Source organism: Punica granatum, chromosome 8 (genome assembly GCF_007655135.1).
Source record: "Punica granatum isolate Tunisia-2019 chromosome 8, ASM765513v2, whole genome shotgun sequence".
Taxonomy (NCBI): domain Eukaryota; kingdom Viridiplantae; phylum Streptophyta; class Magnoliopsida; order Myrtales; family Lythraceae; genus Punica; species Punica granatum.
The window spans coordinates 25,187,181-25,213,569 of record NC_045134.1 but is presented as its reverse complement, the minus strand read 5'-3'; the positions used below and the strand labels follow the sequence as shown (position 1 = coordinate 25,213,569).

Below are 26,389 nucleotides of genomic sequence, written 5' to 3'. Positions count from 1 at the left end.
GTGAGATTTCGTCTTGCCCCATGGTAATGTAATTGATGAACATTAAATCATGAATTTCGAATTAATCAACTTAATAAAAATGAAAGACAAGTAATTAAGAAATTTAGATTGAAAGAGCATTGGTATGTCATCGTAATATTTCTCCTGAAAACCATCGCAACTATTATAAATGGCGGGGATATGACGGGGACTGTGACTTTGACATGTTGACGATTTGTGAGAATCAATTTCGAGTACTGTGATTATGTCTAAGTAAATTGTTTTCCTCCTTGAAAATGAAATCAGGGAGTTCTACTTTTGACAGTAGATATCATAATAATTATGTTATTGTCGGGTCATATGTGGACTCCATAGACACAATATATATTAAATAAAATGATTGGGTATCGTATCCGATAAATTAGGAGCTATACTCCACATTCCATCTATTTCACCCGTACTATATATATATATATATATATATATTTCGTGTTCAACTCTTATGCTTGCTTCCACACATTTGGACTCTCCAATTATACAAACATATATATATATATATAACATAAAAAATTTAAAATTGAATATTTAAATAGTCTAAACTTGGTCAATAATACTGTCTCCAGCTGAACCACACATAATTGAATAATAAAAAATTTCTGGAGGTAGCTAAGCTGATGTTCTCCTAAGTTCCTAACTAACCCATATTCTAAGTGCAGGATATACGATTGGCAATTATTTATTGATAAATCACAATAATTATATATTGTTTATGACTTTATGTAAAGTATGTAAGAATATATTGCAAAATAAATTAAAGAACATCAAGTTGACATGGATTAGTATCCAATTATCTTATATTATCTCTATAACATGAAGAAGGGCCCCCACCACTGTGATTTCTGCAAAGAGATATAAGGCGTTTTGTGCTCTCAAAGGTAATATATTTTATATGAAAATATTGATTCTTTTTTAGAATTTAAATTTGAAGAATGCAATTATTTAGAATTTATTATTTAGGGAAACTACAATAATTCGAGAAAGAATCTACATACTGCTCCATGCCATGACGACCATGTGTTTCAACGATCAATTAGGGCAGGGATGGGCCGGAGCGGAGGTAACATCTTTTTTTTATTATTATTTAATTATTTTTTATAATGGAATTTTGCATACATTCTTTTATTTTTTTTCAAAAAATCCCTCATGTGGTCTTTTAATTTCACCTAGGCAATCCGAAACTTTTTGACTGATATTCAATAAAAGAATATTCTAGAGAAATTCACAGAATTAAAAGAACTCTTACTTTTTGATGAAATGATAAGGAAGATGCGGAAACAAATCTACAAATGTTTCGTATCGAAATCAATACAGAAACGATCCAATTGATCAATATGCACAATGAGGACCACATCAATACGATTTTGCACTTATTTGGCTGTCCCTCCCCTTAAAGATTTTGCTCTCTCTTACTCGGGTTTCATATGAGAGTGCAACGGCGCTTCGATAAGTATTTTTTTAACTAACCTTTATTTAGAAACGATATTTTGTGAATAATTTCTAAATTGTAATTTGATTTATTTTAGCAATTGAAATTGTGATTATCTTTAACAGATTAACTAGTGCAATTGCTATTTAAGAGAGCTACTTTCGCTTATTTCAGGTATTAATTTATATTTCAACAGCTCAAAATTATTATCTCTCAACTTATGTTGAAATTGACACATTTTTTCAATAATTACATTTCAACACTTTTACTGTTTTACATTAGTAACACTCTCAAATCAAGCCTCAAATTCCTAGGTCCATCCTGAATGAGTGTTATCCAACTTTTGCAATAGTGCTATATTTTTATTCTATATATTTGTTTCAATTCCCTAAATCACATTATCTATATCTATACTTACTAATATAAATGGATCAACTTCCATTGGGAGCCTCTTAAGAAGAGGAGTTTATAAAGACCAATCGGAAATAGCCATGTTGTAGTATGTTGGATGATTGTCGGTAAGGTGTCTTATTAAATAACATGATCTTGTTATTTAACAAGAAATTTATTTTTTTAATATAATAAAATACCGACTAAATAATAAGAAACTTATTTTTTTAAATAAGATGATATATTCATTTTAAGAAACTTATTAGTTTGAATTTAGCAAGACCTTTACTAACAAGTTATCTTACTAAATTGAAAGAGTGTTTTAGAGTATCCTTAAAACTACACTTTTGTACTTTTGTTAGTATTTTTTGGTGGTAATAATAGTAACAAAATATATATATATATATATATATATAACACACTTTTAAGGAGTACTCTTAACCTAGCAACACTTTGTTATAAACGGGAGAAGGATTTTTTTTGCCAAACATGCAATTTCGAAAATTGCCCCTTTTCATATTTCATAAACAAATTAATGATTCATAGATTTAAGAATAATTTTGTAAAATTTATCTCTTCAATTTCACCGTTTTCTCTAAAATATTATCTCCCTCCAACCTCTCCTATTTTTCTCCTTTAGAAGTAAACACCACTCCACATCCCCTCTCCCCTTTTTATGATTTTTACATTTTTTATATATTTAATTAGTTTTAAAGTATTAGGATTTTAGAGTTTTAGGCGTGAACATCACTCCACAATCCCTTTCCCCCCTTTTTCTTTTCGGTGTGAATACTGGTATCTAGAAATCCGATTGGACCCCGACTAATCCACTCGAGTCGGGTCGATTCAATAAAAAATAAAACTCTCTCAACATGGATTTTGTGCATTTACAAGGACTCGAACCCGAGACTTTACTCAAGCCAAAAAAACGCCGAACCGCTTGAACTAACTCACGTTGATCTTTTCCCCTTATTTTGATATTTCACAAACAAGGTTATTAATTTATGTTATACCTGATTTATGTCAAGATTGATGAAAGAAAAGCATAATTCATTGTATGAGATGAAAAAAAAAGAATTTTTTTTTATAAAATTTGCGCGTAATACGAATTAAGCCTCTAATTATTGTAAAATAAAGAAAATACTTTAACAACATAAGCATCTAGTCTTGAAATACAATTATCCATGAAATTATGAACAACTTATTTATTAGTTAAGAGATCATTTGAAAAGAACCGTTACAGAAAGCTTTACCATATACTGTCATCGTTTCACAATCTGATAAAAAAATTTACGATTTGCTAAGCTCTTTCTTTCATATATTTTCCCTTTTTATTCTTTTAGCATACTATTTTACTTGTGCATTTTTCGACATGATAACTATAGCTTGTTAGGTCTGAATTACTTTTTCGATTAGAAAGTGAATCGATGAGAAGATACGAAAATGTGAAATAAATCGTACCTCTAGTAGGAATGAAGCAAGGATCTCCTGTTCCCGACTTTATTTCTCACATTTCAGGTCCACGACTTTATTAGAGTTATAAGATTCTGAACAAATTCAATTTTCTCTTTTCCTTTTTTACATTTGTTAATTTTAATTAATGCTGCATACTTGTATGGGGTGCAGTACAGGTGATTTAACGATGTGGATGAAAGCTGGATTTTGGGACCCATCCTGCAAATGTTTATGTCAAAGTTGAATAATTTTGTGGCTAAGAATGAATACATTTTGATCTTCTTCTTTTTTCCTGAATAAATAATAACTATGGATGAGTATGTATATATTAAATAATAATAAATAGTATAAAGGCGAATTGGTCATGATTCAATAATAAATACTCCTATCTCAAAAATTCAACTTTCTCATAGAAACCTCTATTTCTTCTTTTGAAAAAATTTCATCTTTCACGTGAAAAACTCTTTAAATAGTTCTATCTTATAATAATATGATACAAAATCTCAAAAACTAAAAAAAAAAAAGAGAAAAGAAAGATAATATTTACCTTTCCCTTTCTCTGTTTATCCAATTTCATATGAGAAGAGGAGAAATAGTTATTATGCAATTGCATTCGTCTTAAAATCAACATTTTTTGTGATTTTATTTAATAAAACTCTTCGGCCTGTTTACTTCTGAAAAATTCTTTAATTTTCTAGGAAAATTTTCTAACAATTGCAAAGAATACGTTACATATATTGAATTGAATTAACTTTTCAAAGACAATTTTCTTCTCCATTATTCTAAATTGTATATAAATTAGCGAAACTTATTTTTTTAGTTCTCCAGTTTTTCATTTGTACATTATTTCCTTTTTTATATTCTAATTAATAGCTTTCCTTTTCTATTGAATTTTATATTTATAAATTTATTTTGCATAATCTTTTTATGGTGATTACTCCAATTATTCTCGTATTAGAAAATTTTATAATTTAATATTAGTAAACATATTCTTATATTTTTCTATGTAGAAATACATTTAGAAAAGGAGAAGAAAATTAGATGTAAAGAGCGAAAGTCAATTTTCTAAAAGTAAATAGATCCGTTGTGTCCATCGGTTCCCCATTCTCACGTGTTGTTATTATACTAAGGAGCTTTTCTTATAATTGAGAATTTAGAATAAGAGTGGCTCAAGAAAAAAAAATCCACTGTAAAAGTACAAAAATTTAAACTCGAAAGACAATGATACGTAAACTCCAATAGAATGAATATGCAACAAATTCAAAAAAAAAAAAGACGATAATTCGTGTACGAAGTCTGAGGTTTTTGTGTATGGAGTCGTCTTTCATCTCAGAGCACGTATTCGGTCCAAAAAAAAATTAGTGCTTCGTTCTCGATCAGATACTCTAAATAGCAATGATTCACATGCTTCATATGGATCAAATCTGAATTTCCTAAATTAGGAAAGAAAACGAATTCTCTTGCCTTAGAAAGCCAACTTTCTGATTTTTTTCTTTTTCATATTCATATTTAAATAAAAATTATTAAATAAATCCAGAATTAATAACTGCCGTCATAGGTACGTCGACTCCCAGTTAGTCTACAAAAGGTGGCTACAGTTGAAGAACCGATGGGAAGAAGCAACGGCGGAAAATCCAAAATTTCACCAAAAAAGCAAAAAAAAAATCGCAAAACGACAACCCGAAACTCACTCCGACATAAAAAGCAAAGATTTTTCCGACCAAATTTGTTGCCCAAGCCAATGTTGGATGATGTCCCATTTCACGTCCAGTCCATGTGCTCCTTCCTTTCCACCAGATTCTCAGCTCATCACTCGGGGGTGGGTAGATAGATAGATAGAGAGAGAGAGAGAGAGAGAGAGAGAGAACGTCGAGAGGGAGAGGGAGAGGGAGGGAGAAAATTATAAAGAAGGGTGGGGTGAGTTTAGAGAGGAGAAGACGGGAGAAGGGAATTGACCAAGTTGGTCGCTTTTTGCCTTTTTCTCCATCAAAATCGTGGAATGCTATTTGCTGGGATTCGACCCTTTTGGTGGGAATTCATGAAAGCTTTCGATTTTAATTGGACAGATTCCGACAAGCTCTGTGCTTCGTAATAGTCATCTAATGATATATACTATACATATATATGTAAGAAGAAAAGATTAAGCCGGAGGAGAAAGCAATCAAGTGGGGTCGTTCTCAGACTGGCGGGCCTACTCTCTCCCCTCCCACTTGCTGATCTAATAGAACTTTCCCAACCCTCTTTAACCATTTTCCTCCTTCTCCTCCTCTGCATCAGACGAAGAAAGATCCGATTTTGCCATTCCTGGTACCCCCATGTGCTTGCCAATCCGCCTGAAGGAAGGGATCCCAAAAGCTGAAAGGTTCTCTCTGAGTGACATATTTTATCTTTTGTTATACTAAATGGACTGAGAGTTTTGCAGAAAGGAGGGGGTTGGGATCTCTCAGTTCAAGCATATGGGTCTTCTCTGTGTTGCTCAAGCTTCATGGGTTTTACCTCAGATTGCTGTTGTTGGCACTTAGGCTTGAAGGGTTGGCTTCAGTTTCCGTTTCAGTTTCAGTTTTTCTCTCTAAGCCCCCGGGGGGATTTCTCGAATGAGGTGTAGTTTGGTCTCTCTGAGTGGTGATTCGTGGGACTGAGGTTCATTGACACATATATCATGCTTGGTCCTCGACAATGGAGATGCTTGTGGCCAGATTTTTACTGCTTTTCTAGCATCCCCTCCCGTGATTTAAGGAAATAGAATGAAGAACCTTCTCAAGAAGCTCCACATCGTGTCGAGCAAATCTGAGGATGGAGAAGGGTCTGGCTTGTTACAGCGTGGCGGCTTGTCTCAGTTGAGTCCTTCTAGAGAGCACAAACACTTCTCAGGTCTCTCCAATTGGTTAAATTCGATCTCGAGCAGGCGGAATCCTAACCCTCCTTCGTCCTCGAACGCAAAGATTCGAGAGCAGAGTGATCCGCCCAATCTAATTAGTTCTGGTCATGCTGACATGGGTTTGGAAGCGGTCAGGGGTGATTCGGAGTCGGTTGATTCGAAGGATCCTGAGATAGATGAGGAATACCAAATTCAGATAGCTATGGAATTGAGTGCAAGGGAGGATCCCGAGGCAGTTCAGATCGAGGCCGTGAAGCAGATCAGCTTGGGCTCTTCTGCTGTGGACAATACTCCTGCAGAAGTTGTTGCTTATCGATACTGGGTCAGTTCATCTCATTTTACGAATCTAATGTAGTTACTTTGATTTAATTCTACAGATTATTTTGGTACGTCTTGATGAATTTCTAGGGAAGCTTATGCAGGATAGATTGTTTCTTTGCTGTTGGAGTGTATTGAGTTAATAGTCTAATAGTCTTGTGAAGGTACATTTCGGCAAATACGCCATGGAAGCGTTTGCATGATAGATTCTTGTTTATCTGTTTGAAATATGTCTTTTTATGGCTTTGTGGTTTAATTGTAATAGTTACTAGAGCTAGTGATAAATGCTGATTGAAGAGACTTATGTTGGTGCTTCCAAATACTAGGTCTTACAACCTATGATGGTTAGACTTGTGCTAATGACTAGGCATTCACCTTCATCATTTCACCTCTTGGATCTCGGTTTTGTTTTATTAGCTAACTTCATCACTTTCCCACATTATCCTGTATGAATATATTCCACTTTCATTTTTCAAGTTGCCTGTTAGCTTATGATTTCAGTGACATATATTTCTTCCTTCATGACATAATATCTTAAGACTCAATTCATGGTTCTCAGAATTACAATGCTCTTAGCTGTGACGACAGAGTGTTGGACGGCTTTTACGACCTTTATGGGGTATCAACAGATTCCTCCTCAGGGAGAATGCCTTCCCTCATTGATCTGCAAGATACATCCTCAACAGGAAGTGTCCAATGGGAGGCCATTTTGGTAAACAGAGCCGGAGATTCTAACCTGCTGAGACTGGAAGAGAAGGCTCTGGAGATGGCTTTCAAATTGAGGTCGGGACTCGTAGATTCTAGATCTGGTTATTTGGTGCGGAAGCTCGCTGTTTTAGTTTCTGACTTTATGGGTGGACCAGTTGGGGATCCTGAGAACATGTTAAGGGCATGGCAGAAATTTAGCTGCAGCTTGAAAGAAACTCTTGGTAACAAGGTCTTGCCTCTCGGTTCCCTTACCATTGGACTCTCTCGGCACCGAGCCTTGTTGTTTAAGGTACTTTTTCCATTTTTTTTCCTGCTTCTAGGATTTGATCAATTGGTCTTTTTTTTTTTTTAATTTCCTGAAAGAAGTAAACAATATTGGTTGGTAGAGCTTAAGTTACACAAGGATGTGCTGACTCATGTTTGACTTGGGTTGGGTCCAGTCCACATTCTGAGCATGCTCTTGGTACTTCTCTGTAAAATTTCAGAACTTCAGCTGCCTTGCATGATCTTGCCAAAATGACCGGTAAAATGAAACAAGAAGAAAGGAGACTTGCATGATGAACTCCTTTATGAAACCAATGAGAAATTATACCAGATAATTATGTGCCCCTTTACTGTCTATTTGGCTTCTATTTATGTCTTGTTTGTCTTGGGGGGGTGCTAAATTGCCCTGTATTGGTTGTCGCGGGCGATTCTAGTTTTCCCATAAAATCTCCTCCAAAGTCATGCAATTGATGCGCAACATTCTCATTGGTTGTTCTGTCTTTTGTGCTGAGCTGCTAGCCTACTTTCTTCATCTTTTTCCTTGATGCGTTTAGCTCCAGCACATATTTTCACAAGTCGATTCTTTTCCTCTTGACTTTTATTTAGGTTTTGGCCGATAGTTTGGGCATCCCGTGTAAATTGGTGAAGGGCCAGCAGTTTAGTGGTTCCAGTGATGCGGCTATGAATTTTGTTAAGCTTGATGATGGCAGGTATTTTTACTTTAGTCAGTTGGCTTGATTTATAATTTTTAAAGGCGTGGTTCCTAAAGATGTGGTTGCCTCTTTCTTTAGTGATACTTTTATTACACAGAAAAAGGTATATGCTTGCAAGTTTCTTGTATTTTTCAATCCGTTGATGATTAATTGATTTCATATAGAAAGTGCCTTTTCGAAAAGTTGACATTAGTTTGCATGTGTGCAGTGGAAGGAACTAGTTTGTTAAGATGATCGATCATGTTTTTCAGGGAGTACATTGTCGATCTAATGTCCGACCCTGGCACTCTCATCCCATCTGATGCTGCTGGCTTAAACAGAGAATATGATGAATCTGTGTTTTCTGCGAGCCCTTTATCCTCATCTCGAGCAGCCTCTTCGAGCAGCGGGGTTGCTAGCTCATACGAAGAGCGGTCTGAGTTTGGGACATTTGACAAGAAGTCAAGGTTAATCGACGTTGCAGCCATAGGAAATGATTTCAACAATAACCGTGACAATCCTCAGAGAAATTTGATTGGAAGTGCAGAATCAGCAAAAACATCCTTGGAAGACTCAAAAAATCTACCCCCTACAGGGAAGCTCCACACGAGATCTCCTTCTTGGACAGAAGGTGTGAGTTCCCCTGCTGTTCGGAGAATGAAGGTGAAGGATGTTTCACACTTCATGCTCGATGCTGCAAAGGAGAACCCCAGACTGGCGCAGAAGCTTCACGATGTGCTCCTCGAGAGCGGGGTTGTGGCCCCACCAAATTTATTCACCGATATATGCTCAGGACCTGTTGATTCAGGAGACCCACCAGAGGATGAAAGTAGAAGGGGTACTGGATCCCGAGAAAGTACGGGTGAGGATTTCTTGCCTCCCCTTCCTCATCAGAAGCTGCATGATAAAGTACCTTCAGCTTCAGGTCCTAATCAGCAGGAACAATCAGAAGTCAATCCTACTTATGCGAAAAATGTCCCCGCGGCAGCTGCAGCTGCTGCGGCTGCTGCAGTCGTGGCTTCATCGATGGTGGTTGCAGCTGCAAAGTTGAGCAGTGACCCCAACCTTGAGCTTCCTGTGACAGCAGCTGCTACGGTTACAGCAGCTGCAGTGGTGGCTACAACTGCTGCTGTGAGCAAGCAATATGAGCAAGGGCTTCGAAGTGATGGTGAGGCGGAAGCTTCCAGCAGCAAGCATCGGGGGAGTGGTGGAAACTACCAGGAAACTGATTCTCCACCAAGAGGGAACTCTGGAGGGGAGAGAGTTTCTGATCGATCTTTGGGCAACGACAGTTCAAGGTCAGATCTCATGTTCGATGAGGTCTTGGAGCTAGAGATTCAGTGGGAGGAGATCACCTTGGGCGAGCGAATAGGGCTTGGTACATTTACTGACCTATCAATCAACATAATATTGACCATAGTTACTTATCCAAAAAAAAAAAAAACATTGACCATAGTTTATATGCCTTTCAAAACTTAAGAGTTTATACAGTTTTGTTCATTCCACAGGATCATATGGGGAGGTTTACCGAGGCGAGTGGCATGGAACTGTGAGTGCTATCGAAACTCATTCCAACCATCTAGTTTTAGACTTGGACTAGTCTATATTACCCTGTCTCGGGGATATGACTTTTTGTTTTTCTCCTTCCTGCTTCTTTTCACCAGAGTATTTCATATCCTAAGGCAGGAAATAAATGGATTGTACCAATCTTTTCGTGACACCTTGGCGCGAACTTATTGCACCAAATCTCCTCTTGTAAAAGCCTCCGCATTTTTTCCATGAATTAATTGTTGTACAGGAAGTGGCTGTAAAGAGGTTTCTAGACCAGGATATATCGGGCGAATCACTTGAAGAATTCAAAAGTGAGGTATTGGCATCATCTATCTCGGCTGTCACCTTTCCTATTAAAATTCACTGGGAGTTTCCTGAGGAGCATTTTTGTGAGCTTCTAGACGGCTGATTTCTTAAATCTAACACAATGAATTATTTCAAATAAGTTGTGGGACACCACTTATTGTTTTAAAGCATATGCTTGTAAATTTAGTAATTTAGGTTCCGTGATTCGAATTGTTAGATCCGGATAATGACAAAACTCAGGCATCCCAACGTTGTTCTCTTCATGGGAGCAGTAACCCGGCCTCCAAATCTTTCTATTGTGACGGAATTTCTCCCGAGGTTTGTTGGCATAACTTATGATATTCTTATATATCATATTTGCACCGAGGAACTAAGATTTCTTTTTCCCTTTCCTTTCTTTTTTCCTTTTTGCAGAGGTAGTTTGTATAGATTGATACATCGGCCCAACAATCTACTGGATGAGCGGAGACGATTAAAGATGGCACTTGATGCAGTATCATTCCTTAGTTCTTCTATTCTCTTCCATCAATGAGCCATCAATGTTCAAATGTCTTTTTCCACTCTTGGTTTTTGGCGGGAAATATATATATTTTTTATTTCCTTTTCTGAATTCCTGGATTTCAGGCTCGAGGATTGAACTATCTACATAGTTGCAATCCTGTCATAGTACACCGTGATCTGAAGTCCCCAAACCTTCTAGTCGACAAAAATTGGGTTGTGAAGGTAATGTAACTCTTTCCCGAGATCGATGAGAGTAGTCAAATGATGTTTCATGATAAATAAGAATGGCACAGCATATATTAACTTCTTGAAATTAATCAGGTATGTGATTTCGGTCTATCACGAAGGAAACATAGCACATTCCTCTCGTCAAGATCCACAGCAGGAACTGTAAGCCTTCTTGTGCTCATAATACCATTCATCTCCTGAAGAATTTCTTGATCATATAGCTCTTCGAAACTGAAGCTGATCCTCTAAATCTCTTCAGGCGGAGTGGATGGCTCCAGAGGTGCTCAGAAATGAACCTTCAAATGAGAAGTACGCATATTCCTTGCCATAAAAGCTTAAAAGTTTCCTTTTCCTTTAATTTTCTTCAAGATCTGTTGGCTTTTGTTGATTTTATCCATGTGCTCGAGCATTAGGTGTGATGTTTATAGCTTCGGGGTCATACTGTGGGAGCTATTTACAATGCAGCAGCCATGGGGAGGAATGAACCCTATGCAAGTGGTCGGTGCTGTAGGATATCAACACCGGCGTCTTGACATCCCCGATGATATGGATCCAGTAATCGCTGATATTATTAGGAAATGCTGGGAAACGTGAGTATATTTGGTCCATTATATCACTTTAGCTGTTCTTGATCATACTGTTTCTGTTTCTGGTCGCTGATGTATGGAATTTCAAATGTATGTAGTGATCCCAAACTCAGACCGTCATTTGCAGAGATAATGGCTGCATTGAAGCCGCTGCAGAAGCCAATAACCAGCTCACATGTGCCGCGGCCGACTTCTTGACCCAGAGAGAAGAAAATAAGCAAGAGTCGAGCTTTTTCAGAGGTTGCAGAGGATATAACACCTGGGGTTAAAGGAATAACTTTTACGACCAAAATGATTTCAAATCAATGGATCTTCAGAAGCCAGCGGGAAGTTCGCTCGGTTCACTATGACAGCAGTTTGAGATGATTACAATTTTTTCTTTCTTCTTCTTGTCTCGGTCTTTCTCGTTTCTTCTGTTGCAACTGTGAGCTGTGCCATTCCACAGAATGTGTATTTTCTCTGTAAAGGAAAAGAAATTCTCTGTAAATTTGTTGTAAACAAAAGGTGATTCGGGGCTTTCCAATTGTGCAATATAAGTGGGGAAAAAGTAAAGGGTTAGGTTTCAGTGATGCCGTTCGGGCACTGCGCATTATTCAGTATAGCGACTTCTCATGGCAATCTCACAGGGGACTTCTGGCTTTACGGAGTCATACAGGCTTTACAGCATAGTAATGGTTCTGCTTCATGCCTAACACCTTAACAGTTAGTTACTCCCTGAGGGATTTTGCTGTGTCATCCTTGTCACTCAGTGATACGAGGTGGAATAATCTCCGACGAGGAATCCTCTGGCTTTGCCGGAATGGAAACTCCAAGTCCGGCACTGGTCTACTTCGGAGGAAAAGTTTTCGGACAAAAACGGGGTAAATCTTATAGTTCTATCTTATGAGGATAAGGTGGGGACAACGACCAAGGTTGTCTTGTCCTCTCCCTCCTTGTTCCAAGTTGCACGTCGTTACCGTTTTTCATTACCCAAATATCTTACCCACGTTTTCAGGAAAACAGAGATATTATCTCCAGAAGCTCCGCCGGAAGGAAAATGGCGACCTTCTTCGGCTCCCCGCCATTTCTGTCCCACCCCATCACCCGAACTATCCACTTCTCCTCACAACGGTCCCCGCCTCCTCCCCCTCCTCCGCCTTCACAGCCGCCGACTCCGCCATCCCAGCCACAAACTAGCGCGGCTGTCCCAGCGGAGCAGCAGCAGCCCAATTCCTTCCCTCTTAAGTCACAGAGCCAGAGACCCATCAAGCAGGCCACCAAGGTCGAGTCCACGGACTGGGTTGCGACGTCCCTAACCCGGCGGTTCGGGGTCGGCGCCGGCCTCGCTTGGGCTGCGTTCTTGGCCTTCGGGGTCGTATCCGAGCAGATCAAGACCCGTCTTGAAGTGTCCCAGCAAGAAGCCAACACAAGGTTCTTGCTTTTGTCCATGAATGGCTTATCTGAAAAGCTCGGAACTTTCAGCAAAACGGATTCCGTTTTTTTCAGAGAATATGAATTCAATGAAGAATTTCTCCTGCTGGGAGAGCCATTTAAGAATCTCTCCATCTGATATCGAGATACGATAGTTAGAACTTCGTTAATGGCAGTTGGCATGTTACTGAGTTGTTATTTTCATGAAACCATTCGATGCAACTTACCGAGCCCTTTGCGTGCAGGAACGTGGAGGAGGAGAAGGAAGTGGTCTTGCCTAACGGAATAAGGTATGTCTTCAAATCATGTTCTGTTCGTGTCACTTATATATGGAAAGCCGATAGTTACGACTATTGAAATTGGATTTGATCAGGTACTATGACTTGAGAGTCGGGGGCGGAGCCTCTCCTAGACCCGGAGACTTAGTCGTGATCGATCTCAAGGGAACAGTGGAGGGGACTGGACAAGTTTTCGTGGACACGTTTGAAGTCGACAAGAAGCCTCTAGCCTTAGTGATGGAGTCAAGGCCCTACACTAGAGGAGTCTGTGAAGGGATCGAGTACGTGCTGAGATCCATGAAGGCGGGAGGTAAAAGAAGAGTGATAGTTCCTCCGAGCTTAGGGTTCGGAGAGGAGGGAGTGGATTTAGGAAACGGGGTGCAGATTCCCCCATTGGCGACCTTAGAATACGTTGTTCAGGTCGACAAAGTCTCCATTGCTCCCGCTTGATTTCTTCTGTACATGCGAGGAAATTGCAGTTGCCAGAACAAACATTTCTCGGTATATGTCCGGTAATCTTCTTCTTCCTGTACTACAGCATGCTATTACCTTACTGATGGAATAAATCTTATTCTTGGATAAGTAGCAATATGAATATTGGTGTCGGCTTTGGATTCAGATCCTCTGCTGTCTTCGGTATCGTAACTGTTAGTCTCCTTCGGCTGAGAAATCTTAGGAAAAGGTAAGATTTAAGTCATCGTCATCTGGAATTGGCTAAAAATTGCACAGAGAAGAAGCTGAAGGAAATAAAAACAATCGAACCCGGAAAACTCTTGTACAAGGCGGTCCCTGACCGAATGAATTGCCACCGACCAATTTCACCGGGAGCAGCAACTAGACTGCTTAGTTGCAGTCACTTCGTCAATCTGAACAATTTCTTTTCCCGGCTGAAGGCCATTGCTAACAGTTTCATTGCTCTTAGTTTCCAAGATTTTCTGGCTTGTGATCTTATGGATCCGATTGATCATCTCTAGGAATGCTTCTTCAACGTTCACATTCTCGAGCGCAGAAGTCTCCATGAAGCATAAGTTCTCGGCCTCAGCGAGATCCTTACCCTCGTCCTGTTTGACCTCCCTCGAGTGGCTCAGGTCCGATTTATTCCCTACGAGGACCACCACCATGTCAGGATTCCCGAAATCTCTCAGCTCCCTGAGCCATTTTCTCACATTCTCGAATGTCACCCTGCGGGTTATGTCATAGACCAGTAAAGCCCCAAGCGCACCTCTGTAGTACGAACTAGTAATGGCTCTGAATCTGCACAAGGATCGACATTACGCGTAAGTAACAGATGCAATCTACTTAATGATCTCTACAAAGGAAAATCACAAGCACCAGTTAACCCAATGGTCGAGCCGACTTTAACGAACTGCCGACCTTAATTGTCTACTTATGGTCCACGAAATGGGACCCGACTCCATCAATAGGCCATTTTAAATTGACCTTTCTCTGTAGCTAAGAAGAAAATCATCTGATCTAAAATGGTCAAACATTAGTTTGATTTTGACCTACTAAAATTATTCGGCCAAAACCTAACACATGCCATATTAAGTCGGTGGTGGGAAAGGTTGAGGAGGCCATTGGATCAATTGTCTTCCCCTTTTTTTTTATATCTTTTTTTATCTTTATCTTTTTCTTTTTCAATTCGATATATTCATTCCATTCCCTTCTCAAAATTTTCGAAGTATTCAATCTTGATCCCACCGGTTCGATAGACGTTATCGCGTCGAAGAGTCTTGGACCAATGACCCGAGTATCAGTGGGGTCTCTCTTCTTTCTTTGTTCTCGATGACCCCAAGTGGGCCAATTTTGCTTAAACCAAAAGGAAGCATGCAAGAAGAAACCACTCCACACACCAATCAAGTGCTTTTGAGTTGGTGTCCTTTGTAAAACCTCGTCTCCCAGATAGAAAATTAGAAAGAGGAAAAAGAAAAAGGTTTTAGGGTGTTTGGTGGGATTATTATTATTAGATAAACAAATACTAAAATTAAATGATTTTAGTTATCAAACCAATTTTTTTATTATATGTAAAAAAATATGAGATTGTTTTGTTCGGTACCTAGAATGGATTATGGAAAAAATGTTTTGTTTGGTACCAATAATGGATTATGAAAAAAATAGGTGATAATATTATGATATATATAAGATTTATTTTTACAAATAAGATGTGGGCCATGATTTTAATTCACAAATATCAGATTCAAGCGTTTTAGTTGTAAAATTTTTCTCGACCATAGTAGTAAAATTTTATCCTAGAAAAATGATCATAAGGATTCATTTTACTCCTAAACAATGTAATATATGATGGAAAGTTTGAAATTTCTTCAGGAAAATTTCCCAACTTTACACTGAAACGAGTCCTGAAACAGGGCTCCCACTATGAACCCCAAAAAACAAAAAGGGAAAAGGAAAATGATTAATTTCCGCAATTCCGGTCACAATTCTAATCATGGGGTTTTTTGTGTCTGTGTGTGTGTTTTTTTCTTCCTATGGGGAACTGAACTGATGGGCATGGCTGCTTATTGATCTCACTCCCGGCCCCACGCCTCCTTGGATTTTACCCTTTTATCTTTGCTGGATTCCTGCCACCCCTTTTCTATGATCATATGACGACTCACGGATGAACCTAACAACAGGTCAAGGAAAATAATTTTTTTGGGCCGTGAAGTCACAGTAAATCACGGTTCTGGAATTGAAGTGGGACGTGAAGCTCGTATGTTCTAGATAATGCCCGATCATGTACCCGATTCGCTGGATTACGTTTAGAGACTGATATCGGTTTTCCTAACGAAAAGACGGTACTTTAGGATTGAGCAAGCTAACAGGGGGATTAGAATTTGATCAGGGAAGCACAAGCTGCAGAACCATACATAGAAAACAAGAAACAGAAAAAGGAAAACATTTTTCTATTTGTTATCAGAATTGTTTTCTGTTTTCCAGGTGAAGACTTTCTGCAGTAGATTCAAGAACGATTTTCTCTTTTTGGGGTTAAGGACTCCAAAAACATGTTCATCCGGGTATCGGTTTCTTGATGTCGAAGCTGTCTGGTTGTTACTTTTGAGTTTCGAGTGATGAGAAGTTCGGCCGGAAAACTACAGGAGAACAAAGAAAGAGCAGTTGGGAGTTTGCCTTGGAATTTATATTTCAGTGATTACCTTTCTTGTCCCGCGGTGTCCCATATCTGAGCCTTGATGAGCTTGTCCCCGACCTTAACGTTCCTGTACGCGAACTCGACCCCGATGGTCGGCTTCGAGTCGAGGTGGAACTCGTCCCTCGCGAACCTCGATAGCAGGTTCGATTTCCCTACCGCTGAGTCCCCTATCAGAACTGCCTTGAACAGGTAGTCGCACTCTTCGTCGAACGAATCCGCCATGAGTTTCTCCGAACCGTGCTCGATCAACAGTTACAGGACAAAAGATTGATGTTTTCTTCAGGAGATGGTTTGGAACCGCACGAAGCGTGAGGAAAATTCTCCCTTCCGGTTTCCTCTCGGTATGCTATGTTTTGTTCTGTTTTGACATGGCAATTATATATGCTTCCAAAATATGGTATATGTCCCTGTTCTTTCCCTTTATGTACTAATAATTAATAAAGTAACATCAAAAATATAAATAGTGTTTTTCTTGCAAACCTTTAACCAATTTAATTTAACCGCGTTTAATTTTACATTATATCACAGCATGTTTGATATCAAACTTTTATCATCCAAACTTACAATTTGGGAATACATATAATCTTATAAGTTCAAACTGATAGTCATTTCAACTTTTTCATAATCTACAATTTCATCCTATAATTAACTTTTATTGTGCCTAATGACGTATAGATGTTACACACTGGCAGACCCACGTTCACATAGACGAGTCGAGGGTCCATTGGAATATGATGACTCGCGGAAGCTTGTAATTAATTCGATCCATAGAAACAAAGTCTAAGGATCCGAAAGCAAAAGTTTTAGCTTTGAGAGGCATTGAGTACGAACTTGTGAGCTTATTGATACTGACATGATGTTGTTCCCAAAGGCATGTTGGTGTAATTAATTAACGGGAAAGGAAAGCCTAACCAATTGACATCCCCATTCGGGTGACATGAGTTGGCAAAACAGATGGAAGACGGCCCAACCCTATTGGTCCACGTGTACCTTTTTGGTTCTTCAATGAGTTGTCGCATCGTGATTGGCTGTTCCCGATGGAAATCATGGTCAATCAATGCAATTCTTCCCTAATGGAAAATAAATTGCTTCGGATTAGATGTGACCATTTGATGTTATTTGATAACCGATAATATTCTTCTCTTCATCATTAAACTATGCAAACTTTATTTGGATTAAACATAAATTTATTTATTCAAATTATATATAAGAAGATTTCTATTAGAAGACGACGTCGATGATAACTTTAGGACTAGGAAATGGTTGAAAGGACAAGGCCGACTTGAGTTTTATGGGCTCAGCCCAAAACCTAATTTAATCGACCGAAGGTCTCTCATCTAAAACGATCAGGAATGTTTCGTCAAAAACAAGCTCGTCTCGGCTATCAAACCATGGTCCCCAAACGAATCGTTTCAGTCACAAGTCGAGGCCGATTTAACCGATTAAGGATCTAATAAGAGTTTTATTTACCATGAAATGGGCATTCATAATCTAAAATATTAACACAAAGGAGCAAAGTAGGATATGGATGGACCCTCATGGGTCCATCGCAGGCCCATTCGCTTACAGAACCCAACCCAGTTAAGTACAAACTAAAAGAAGTTCGCAGAAAGAGCACAGTACTTATTATTATTTATCAACGTAGTCCTTATCACACGCTAACTTGAAGTAGGCCCGCCACCTCTAATCATCTTTCCTCTTCTCAACAACGGCCAACGGACGGGGTAGTTCACTTGTTAATGGTGGCTGTCATCATCTTCTTGAACTCCTCGAAGTTCACGTTCCCGTCCCCGTCGGAGTCCACCGACTTCACCATCCTCTCGCAGTCCTCCAGGCTGCACTTCATGTTGAGCCGGGTCATGACCTTGTGGAGCTCCGACACCGAGATCAGCCCGTTCCTGCGACATCATCTGAGCATGAGCATACGAAAACAACAAATACTACAACGTACCAATTTCGGGGACCAGGTAATACACTGTATTCTTCTGCTGACATCGAATTCAACACGATTATGTTTACAACTATTAAGATTTAAATGGTCCACGTTTTTGTAGAGTCATAAATTACATCAACAGAAACGTCGAGATGAGTCTAACAATGATGGCATTTTTGCGATTGGACAGCCGACGATATGAGGATTGAACGTAATTACAGTAAAGATAGGGGAAGATGTGGAGAATAACAGGAAATGGGGGATCAAAGTGAAAAGTTCTACGAGAGGGGTAATGATACGATACCTGTCCTGATCGTACAGGCAAAATGCGTCGCGGAGATCCGCCTCATTGGTGGAGGACGAGGAGGAGGAGGAGGAGCTGGAGCGGCACAGGGCGGCGAACTCGGAGAGGCTGATGAACCCGTCCCTGTCGGAGTCGATCTCCTCCATGGCGAGCCGGAGGTCGGCGGAGGAGGACTTGGAGCCTAGGGCGGAGAGGACCTGGGAGAGCTCAGACAGGGAGATCTTGCCGTCGCCGTCGGCGTCGAACTGGGCGAAGACCTTCTCGAGCTCAGGGTCGGTCATGCGCTGGAGGCGCTGCGGCGAGCTTGGGCTGTTGGCGGCGGCTTCGGCCATGGTGGGGATTCGTAGCTTGAAGAGAATTTGACTGAAGAAGAATCGGAGTCCAATCGAGGCAGTGGTAAAGATTCCAGTCTCCGATTCTTTCCTTAAATAAGGTCTCCGGCGAAGTGGGCCAACCAATTTCACCGCGTAGAAAATTCAATTGGATTTTCTTTTTCTTTTATTATTTTTTGGGGATTTTTATAATAATTGGATAATAATGCGGGCATTAAATTCGTGCAGTTCTCCAACGGGAACGCCGCGTGGCGGTTGAACGCGTGTTTGACACGTCCGAGTAGATCTTTTGCCTCATATTTATCGAGAAACCCGAAATCTTAATAATACGACATCTAAGTTATAATGGTACTCTATTTATATTTTTTTTGGTAGAAAAAGGAATTTATAATAATAACGATTAGCCAAATTCCGTCGAAGCAGCTCGGTTAATACACACAATTTGGATATTAGATACCCCCATCTGATCAGTCAAAATAAGATCTAAAGACCCAATAGGCAGAGTCTCAAAATACTGAACATCCTGATAAGTGTGCATGTCTTCCCTAGCTAGGTGAGCAAGATGATCTGCAACAGTATTTGCCTCTCGAAAGGTACGTTGAATCTTGAAGTCGGTGAAGGATCGTGCAAGGGTCTTACAATCTGACAATGGCCTTAGCATAATGTTTCCTTTGGTTTTCCACAAGAAAAGATCTATAATTACTTGGGCATCCATCTCTACACAAAGAGATTGAATGCCAATATCGCAAGCCATGCAGAGTTCTTCTCGCAAGGCGCAATACTCCGTGACAAGATTATTGGTGACTTCAAGAGAGAGGCCAAAACCTCTAACCTAAGCCACCAAAATGATTTCTAAATACACCACAAGCATCAGAAATACTGGGGAGCCCGCTGAGCCATCCATGTTCAGCTTTAATCATCCCTTCGGAGGGGGATGCCACTAGACATGAACGGTAGTGGTGTGTTTGCGGTCTCCCGGGTAAAGAGAAGCAAAAAGTTCAGCTGCTAGCTCTAAACAAAACCCATGAGGTTGTGTGTGTGTGCGCTCCTATCAAAGATAAATTTGTTTCGTTGCGTCCAAATTGTCCACAAAGCATAAGGGAAGACAATCTTCCAAGGGACATATAGTGTGTGAGGTTCGTAAGCCTCACAATTAATTTTAAGCCAATTAGTAAGAGGGAGACTAAGCCTTGTTTGAGATTAGCTCAACTCTATTCTAACTTTGTATATTTATATATATATATATATATATATAATTGAGTTATAATGACTGTGTTGTTGAATTATAAGAAAAATAAGAAAAAATATTGAATAGTTGAGAGGAAGTAACCATTATATTGTTGAATTGTGAAAAAAAGTAATGAATAATTGAGAGAATTTAGTACTAAAAATTAAATTGAACGGTTAAAAAATTGAAGAAAAAGGCAAAAGTAATAATTATATTGTTGAATTGAAGATAAGTGAAGTTAAATGAAATAGAATTAACAATAAACTCTAAAACATCATCTTCTTAGAAGTCGAGATGCCAAGATTAGCCTAAAAGGTGCATACTACTGGGCATTCTCTAAGAACATATGAGATCGCCTCTTCAGGGTCTTGGCAAAAAGAGCAGTAGGATGGAACCACAAGTCCTCGCATGTTAAGGTGACTTGTGATGAGCAGTCTTATTAAGACAAGCGAGCCAAAAGAAGGTGTGGGTGCGGGGAATGGCTGAGACTTTCCATATCCAAAGCCAATCCTTGCTAACAAGATTAGGATCTCGACCGTAAGCTAGAGAGTAAGCCGACTTGGTCGAGAACCTGCCATTACAAAAGTATTTCCAAACTAAGGTGTCCTCTCTCCCTCCCCAAGTAAGCTCCTAGGAGTGTTGTGTAAGAGTGCCAACACGCTATCAATGAGGAAAAAAGATAAATTGTCTAGATTCCATGAACCCTTTGGTTCAAGAATATCAGCAACTCTGAGAGAGTTCTTTTGTCCAATAAGTGGACCTGAAATGCTATTTCGAAGTGTCGCTTTGCCTACCTAACAATCCTTCCAAAAATCAATGTTCCTGCCATTACTTACTATCCACTTGCTACCGAGAGAGCATAACTGGGAAACAGCTGACAATGCAGCTCGATTGAGGAAGCTCGAGGTTTTAGAAGAGGCCCGGCCATAAATGTATTTATGTTTCAGGATTCAAGCCCATGGCCAGTTGTCCTCCCTAGTCTTCCACACAAAGCTACCCAAGAGAGCATAAAAGAATCAAGAAGATTGAAAAAGCGAATCATATTTCGAATAAAACCCCATTTAATTATGTCAAAAGCTTTTTCCAAGTCCAGATTAAGGATCATAACTCCCTCCTTGCCTTTTTTTATTTTTAAGGGCGAAGTAGGCTTCACGAAGGAGAACTAAATTATCCGCCACATGTCTACCTTTTATAAAACTAGATTGGAATGGAGAAATAAAGTCATCCAAAAGGGGATGAAGGCACCTCAGCAGAACTTTCGTTATGATTTTATAAACAGTATTGCACAAACTGATGGATCGGAATTGAGAGATGGATTTGAGAGAGGGGCACCTAGGAATAAGAGAGATTAGAGTGTCATTGGCCTCATCTGGAAGATAACTTCCCTCAAAACATTTCGAATGAAGTCAATAATGGATTTACCAACAATATCCCATTATTTTTAAAAGAAGATAGGATGTAGCCCATCCAGCCCTGGAGCGTTGTGGGGTTAGGACTCCAATAATTTCAAGAACAAAGAGAGGGAGATCAGGTTGCTGGTTAGCATCAAGTGAGAAATGGTGAATCAAATCCATGTTAAAATTGGGTTGGAGCCTCCCTGATTGGTGTTCAGAAGAGTAAACTTGCATGAAGTGAGAATTAACCATGGATGCTAATTTCTTGGGATCCGAGACCCAACTACCAACGGTGGTTTTCAAAGAGGAAATACATTTTGCAGATTGGTTGACCAAGGTAGAAACGTGAAAAAATTTGGTGTTCCGATCACTTCGGAGAAGCCAATCAATTGGAGATTTAAGAGACCAAAGCTCCCTCTCATTTTGGAGAATTAACCGATAATCAGCTCTAAGTTCCTTTTTCTAGATTAATGGGAAAAGAGGAGGGATTGCTAGAGAGGGCCTTTTGAATACCGGCCAAATGGGCCAAGACACGTATTTTGCGATGGAAAACATTTCCGAAGACTTCTTTGTTCCAAACAGTAATTTTGTGGGTGGAACATTTAACAAAATCCAAAAAAAGATGCCTCTCCTCATTCCAAGAATTAGTAGCAAGATCATAAAACGTAAGATTAGACATCCATATGGTCTCAAAGCGAAAATGACGAGGAAGGAATGATCAAATATTCGGATTGGACTTGACTAAGATAGAGCAATGATCATAATGAACTCTTGGGAGATGGATAACCTTCGCACTCGGAAACAACTGTCTCCAGGAGGGATTGGCCACTGCTCTGTCCAACCTTTCCTGGATAAGGGCCCCCCGATTCCCGAAGGTTAGTCCATGTAAAACAAGGTCCCGAGAACCCCAAATCAGATAAAGAACATCTGCTAAGCACCTCAGGAAAGCGGAGGGAGCAATTAAGATTAATAGGTCAACCCTTAAATTTTTCAGAATTAGAAAGAACTTCATTAAAATCTTCAATAACTACCTAAGGGTAACAACAGGCACCAGCAACAAGTTCGAGATTATTCCACGACAACAATCTCTCGTTAACCCTGGGACTAGCATAAATGGCAAAGAGTAGCCAAGGAAGATTAGAGCAATGTACATCAATAATGGCATGAGTCTCTTGTTCTGTAGAGCTTACAATGTCAATTTTCACGAGGCTTGAGTTCTACATTAGGAGGATTCCACCCTTGTGCCCTATGGACTGGATAGCTTCATATTTATCAAAGGGCAGTTTGCTAGCAATCAAGTCAGCTCTTTCTTTTTCGAGTCGAGTCTCAGTAAGGATAAAAATATATGGGCGGTGAGCAGTATATAAATCATGAACAGCATCAAAAGCATTTGCATTATCCAGCCCTCGACAGTTCCACATCAAAATATTTATATGGAAATGCGCAGGAGATGAGGTATTATCTGCATAATTTTCAATACAATCCATAATATTATTTTAAGTGTTGAAGTGTTTAGTACTTTTAAAGTGTCTAGTACACCAATCAATTTAAGTATATAGCCTGATACTCTCAGTACATCAATTTAAGTATTTAGTAATTTTATTATTCATGATGAAATTTTACCAAATACTAAATACTTGAACTAAAGTATTAAATCACGAATACTAAAAGTATTACTAAACTGAAAAAATTTGATCTGAAAGTACTAATATGTTTTACTGACTTCATGCCCTGTTAGGAAGACTCTATCGAGAAAATATTCGCTAGGTATTAGACCACATGATTGCATAAAGCTCAATCAACCGACACATGTGCAGGTGACGAGGAAAACTTTATGAACCATAATATGCATTTTTCATACGCGTCAGTTGTTACCTGAGTTATAAAAAGTTAAGTAATTGCTTAATACGAATATAATATTTTCTCTTTTTGTTTTTGCTGAATTAAAGGTTGGGAGAGGGAGACCAGCGTAGCAACCTACCTCTGGAGACCAGAGGGGCTTCACATTCGCCGTTGAATGTTCCATTCACCCGAATGGGTAAAGAGCTCTGTGAAACATAGCCCACCTAGGTCACCATGATCCCACCAAAACGTACAGTGGATCAGAACATCTCCGATATTGTAGAGGACAAGGGTCTACTAACGCAAGCGCTTTCGTGTTTAAGTCGAGTTTCGACCCTTCAACCTCTCCTTTGAAAGATGAAGTTCGTTATCAACTGGGCTACCACCTTAGTAGTATATTTTCTCATGTTTATGTAAAAGAAAAGGTGGGAATCTCACTTTTTTTTTCCACCTTCACTTTTTGCCAAAAACATCCTCGTTTTCCTTTGCTGTATGGGATGGCTTATGGAAACTCAATTGGTCCTTTGTCATACACTCCAAGATCACAAGCTGGAAATGTGATTCCGTGGTAGGTGTAATCCGAATCCGGATCAATGATGTCATCTTTTCGAGGAATAGCATCTACGAATGAAGAAGCATCATTGAGAATGTTCATTTTCCGTGTCACATAAAGAACGAGGAGTATAACTTCGTGTCAAAAGAATTATTTCTTGTGGAATCGATAAGTTACTGTTAAATTTTGAAATGTCACAATCATCTAATTTTAAAATATTAACTTTATTAATATGGTTTATTATTTTATTACTCAATACTCCCCTCACGCGGGATAGATTAGTTTTGAAGTCCAAGAATGCTTGAATTAATCAATCTTATTAAATATGGGTGTTTTATTATTTTATTACTTAATTGAAGATTGAGTGGTTATTGTTTGATGTCAACCGCTATACCATCACTCATTACTCAATAGTTACGATGTATGTGATCTTCCACTACCAATAGCCCCGCTTTATCAAGGATGTTCTAATATTTTTATTTTTACTGACCAAATATCCTAGTTCTAATCTTCGGCATGCACCAAGCACATCACTAGGACATTCGAAATCCATGTAAAATCGAAATCCTATCCCGTCCACCTCCTAAATCCTGTCCAATTCACGTCACAAAACATAGCCCAAAAGTAGCTGTGGACATCGCAAATTCTTAAATGGGGAGATGCTTCCTCCAAAGGTCGATCGGGGGCCAAGATTAAACTTGATTTGGATCAGATGCCCACTTTGAACTGGCGTATGTAATTTTTTCAATTGTCAGTGACATTTCGAAAATTGTGTCTTCACCTATAAAATAAAATCTTAATAAGAGCGAGCCGATTCAACTCCACGTGAAGACCATTGGGCTCCTAACCCTATGCTGCCTATTTCCCATGTAATGGAACCGTATTTTTTGTCTATATTTTTAGTATCCTTAGCAGTGAATGTCACTGTATACCTCTTCTTATCTCCCACGGGACCAAAAACCAGCCTCCTAGGTTGCACCTCCACTGCCACGGACGGCGGCGCAACAACAGCCACCCGATAGATGGACCTGGGATCTCCAACATTGGTTAGCTCCCGTGTGCAGCGGACCATCCTCCTGTTCTTGTTCATTATGATCGTGAAAGATGGATAGTTGAGCTCGCCTGGGTCAGCGAATTTCCTCAAGCAATTCTCTCTTGGATCCCCTCACTACTCCCTGCACTTCCTTTGCAAGGTCATAGACCAAGCCGGGGTGAAAGAGCCTTACGTGGGTTCACATGGCCAGCCTCTAAGGTCCATGGTCCGGCAACGGAGTTGTTGGTATCAGTGGTGGGGCGCAAGGCGTTATCGTGGACATAGGTGGTGGTCATGAGAGCGGACTTGATCGCACTCGTGCTCTACTTGGGATGGGCTACTCTCAGTAGCGCAGCTAGTCCACTAACATGGGGGCATGCCATGGACGTCCCTGCAAAATAACGCCGATGCTCATGAATTACTAGAGTTATAAATATCAAGAGATTGCTCGGTACTTTAAGAATACGTAGCACCAAAAATCAATCATATCGCACAAAATATGTATCAACAATTAATTCACATAAATAGATGAATTGATTTTCTAATTAAAAGTATATAAAAAAAAACTGTTTACCCAAAAAAATATTCTACAAAAAAACTCATCCTCTTACTATTTGTGACATTTTTTCAAAAAACTTTTTTGACGCCATTCCCAATTGGAAGAATAGTTGGATGTAAGATCAATGAAAAATTGATATTGTTACCTCACACCTATTGAAGGAGGCACTCTGGACAGGTGAACCGGCAGCCGTGCTCGCGGTCGTGTCCATCTTCATCCCGAGCTGAGACCACCATGGTTTCATTTCCTTCTGCATGCACATATGGAGAAAAGGTTATTGTACAAATTGATGATTATTACGGTTGAAAAGAAGATGAGACTAAAAGTTATTGAATCATAAACCAGCTTATACATAGTCTCTTGGTAAGTATATGAATCCTCTGGCTTTTTTTTTTTGGTTAATAGGAAATTTCATTCATGCTAACTTTTTATCATGTCTAATTCGTCATCAAATCCTGTCCATTTTTGGTAACCACGCATATGCGTTCACCTTTTATTTAATGAATATGCCTATATGTACCAATGTAGATTGATTTAAACGGTTTGGCGTGTATTCCTCTTAATTAAGGTATCAGTCTGAGTCTTGTTAATGAAGAAAATCAACACTTGGAGAGTTTTATTTTTTAATTGACTGATCAAACTTGACTGGATTAGTCGGAGCCTAATTGAACTTTTGAATAGATGGTACACACCGGAAAAAAAAAAAAAAAAAAAACCTATGTGTTGGGCCTTTCTATGAGTTTTACTCACCCGCTAGAATGTCCCAAGAAATGAAATCATTTAGATAAGGGGACAAAAAAATGGAAAATATAATGGCAGTCATAATTTGGAAACGTTCAACAGCAGGAGGTAAAACAACCGACCTAAGCATGCGTAGAGTCGCAGGATTTCTATTTCTTTATATTAAATTTCATGTCTCTTTTATAACTGAAAAAAAAAAATGTAATGACTCTTTATGTTCTTAGGTAATCTTGGACATAATAGTACCTTTGCAAAGGCTCGCGCCCGATGAGTTTCTTATTGCAGAGAAAT

At 39.2% G+C, this 26,389-nt stretch overlaps 4 protein-coding genes across 6 annotated transcripts; 2 read left to right on the top strand and 2 right to left on the bottom strand.

Moving 5' to 3' along the window:
- The first annotated feature begins 5,243 nt into the window (after positions 1 to 5,243).
- LOC116187698 (probable serine/threonine-protein kinase SIS8) lies at positions 5,244 to 11,908 on the top strand. 3 transcript variants are annotated; one of them, XM_031516597.1, is made up of 13 exons: positions 5,244 to 6,510; positions 7,066 to 7,503; positions 8,085 to 8,188; positions 8,443 to 9,548; positions 9,679 to 9,719; positions 9,969 to 10,037; positions 10,245 to 10,345; positions 10,442 to 10,520; positions 10,652 to 10,750; positions 10,850 to 10,918; positions 11,016 to 11,065; positions 11,170 to 11,346; positions 11,471 to 11,908. In XM_031516597.1, exons 1-13 carry the CDS (start codon positions 6,055 to 6,057, stop codon positions 11,610 to 11,612), a joined length of 2,931 nt encoding a protein of 976 aa, XP_031372457.1. In that variant the 5' UTR covers positions 5,244 to 6,054; the 3' UTR covers positions 11,613 to 11,908. The 3 variants fall into 3 exon arrangements, with proteins under 3 accessions (XP_031372457.1, XP_031372458.1, XP_031372459.1); XM_031516598.1 differs by having other exon boundaries at positions 5,247 to 6,510; positions 11,442 to 11,908; XM_031516599.1 differs by having other exon boundaries at positions 6,244 to 6,510; positions 7,095 to 7,503.
- Positions 11,909 to 12,297: 389 nt separating this feature from the next.
- Positions 12,298 to 13,620, top strand: LOC116187703 (peptidyl-prolyl cis-trans isomerase FKBP17-2, chloroplastic). Its single transcript, XM_031516608.1, has 3 exons — positions 12,298 to 12,753; positions 12,999 to 13,043; positions 13,127 to 13,620. The coding sequence occupies exons 1-3, from the start codon at positions 12,380 to 12,382 to the stop codon at positions 13,479 to 13,481; spliced, it is 774 nt and encodes a 257-aa protein (XP_031372468.1). The 5' UTR covers positions 12,298 to 12,379; the 3' UTR covers positions 13,482 to 13,620.
- A 74-nt stretch (positions 13,621 to 13,694) lies between these two features.
- On the bottom strand, positions 13,695 to 16,538 carry LOC116187704 (ras-related protein RABA6a-like). The gene is made up of 2 exons (XM_031516609.1): positions 16,184 to 16,538; positions 13,695 to 14,285 (listed from the first exon to the last, which is right to left on the bottom strand). The coding sequence occupies exons 1-2, from the start codon at positions 16,399 to 16,401 to the stop codon at positions 13,850 to 13,852; spliced, it is 654 nt and encodes a 217-aa protein (XP_031372469.1). The 5' UTR covers positions 16,402 to 16,538; the 3' UTR covers positions 13,695 to 13,849.
- Positions 16,539 to 17,612: 1,074 nt separating this feature from the next.
- LOC116189455 (probable calcium-binding protein CML27) lies at positions 17,613 to 18,895 on the bottom strand. The gene is made up of 2 exons (XM_031519124.1): positions 18,417 to 18,895; positions 17,613 to 18,077 (listed from the first exon to the last, which is right to left on the bottom strand). Exons 1-2 carry the CDS (start codon positions 18,746 to 18,748, stop codon positions 17,909 to 17,911), a joined length of 501 nt encoding a protein of 166 aa, XP_031374984.1. The 5' UTR covers positions 18,749 to 18,895; the 3' UTR covers positions 17,613 to 17,908.
- Between the last annotated feature and the right edge of the window lie 7,494 nt (positions 18,896 to 26,389).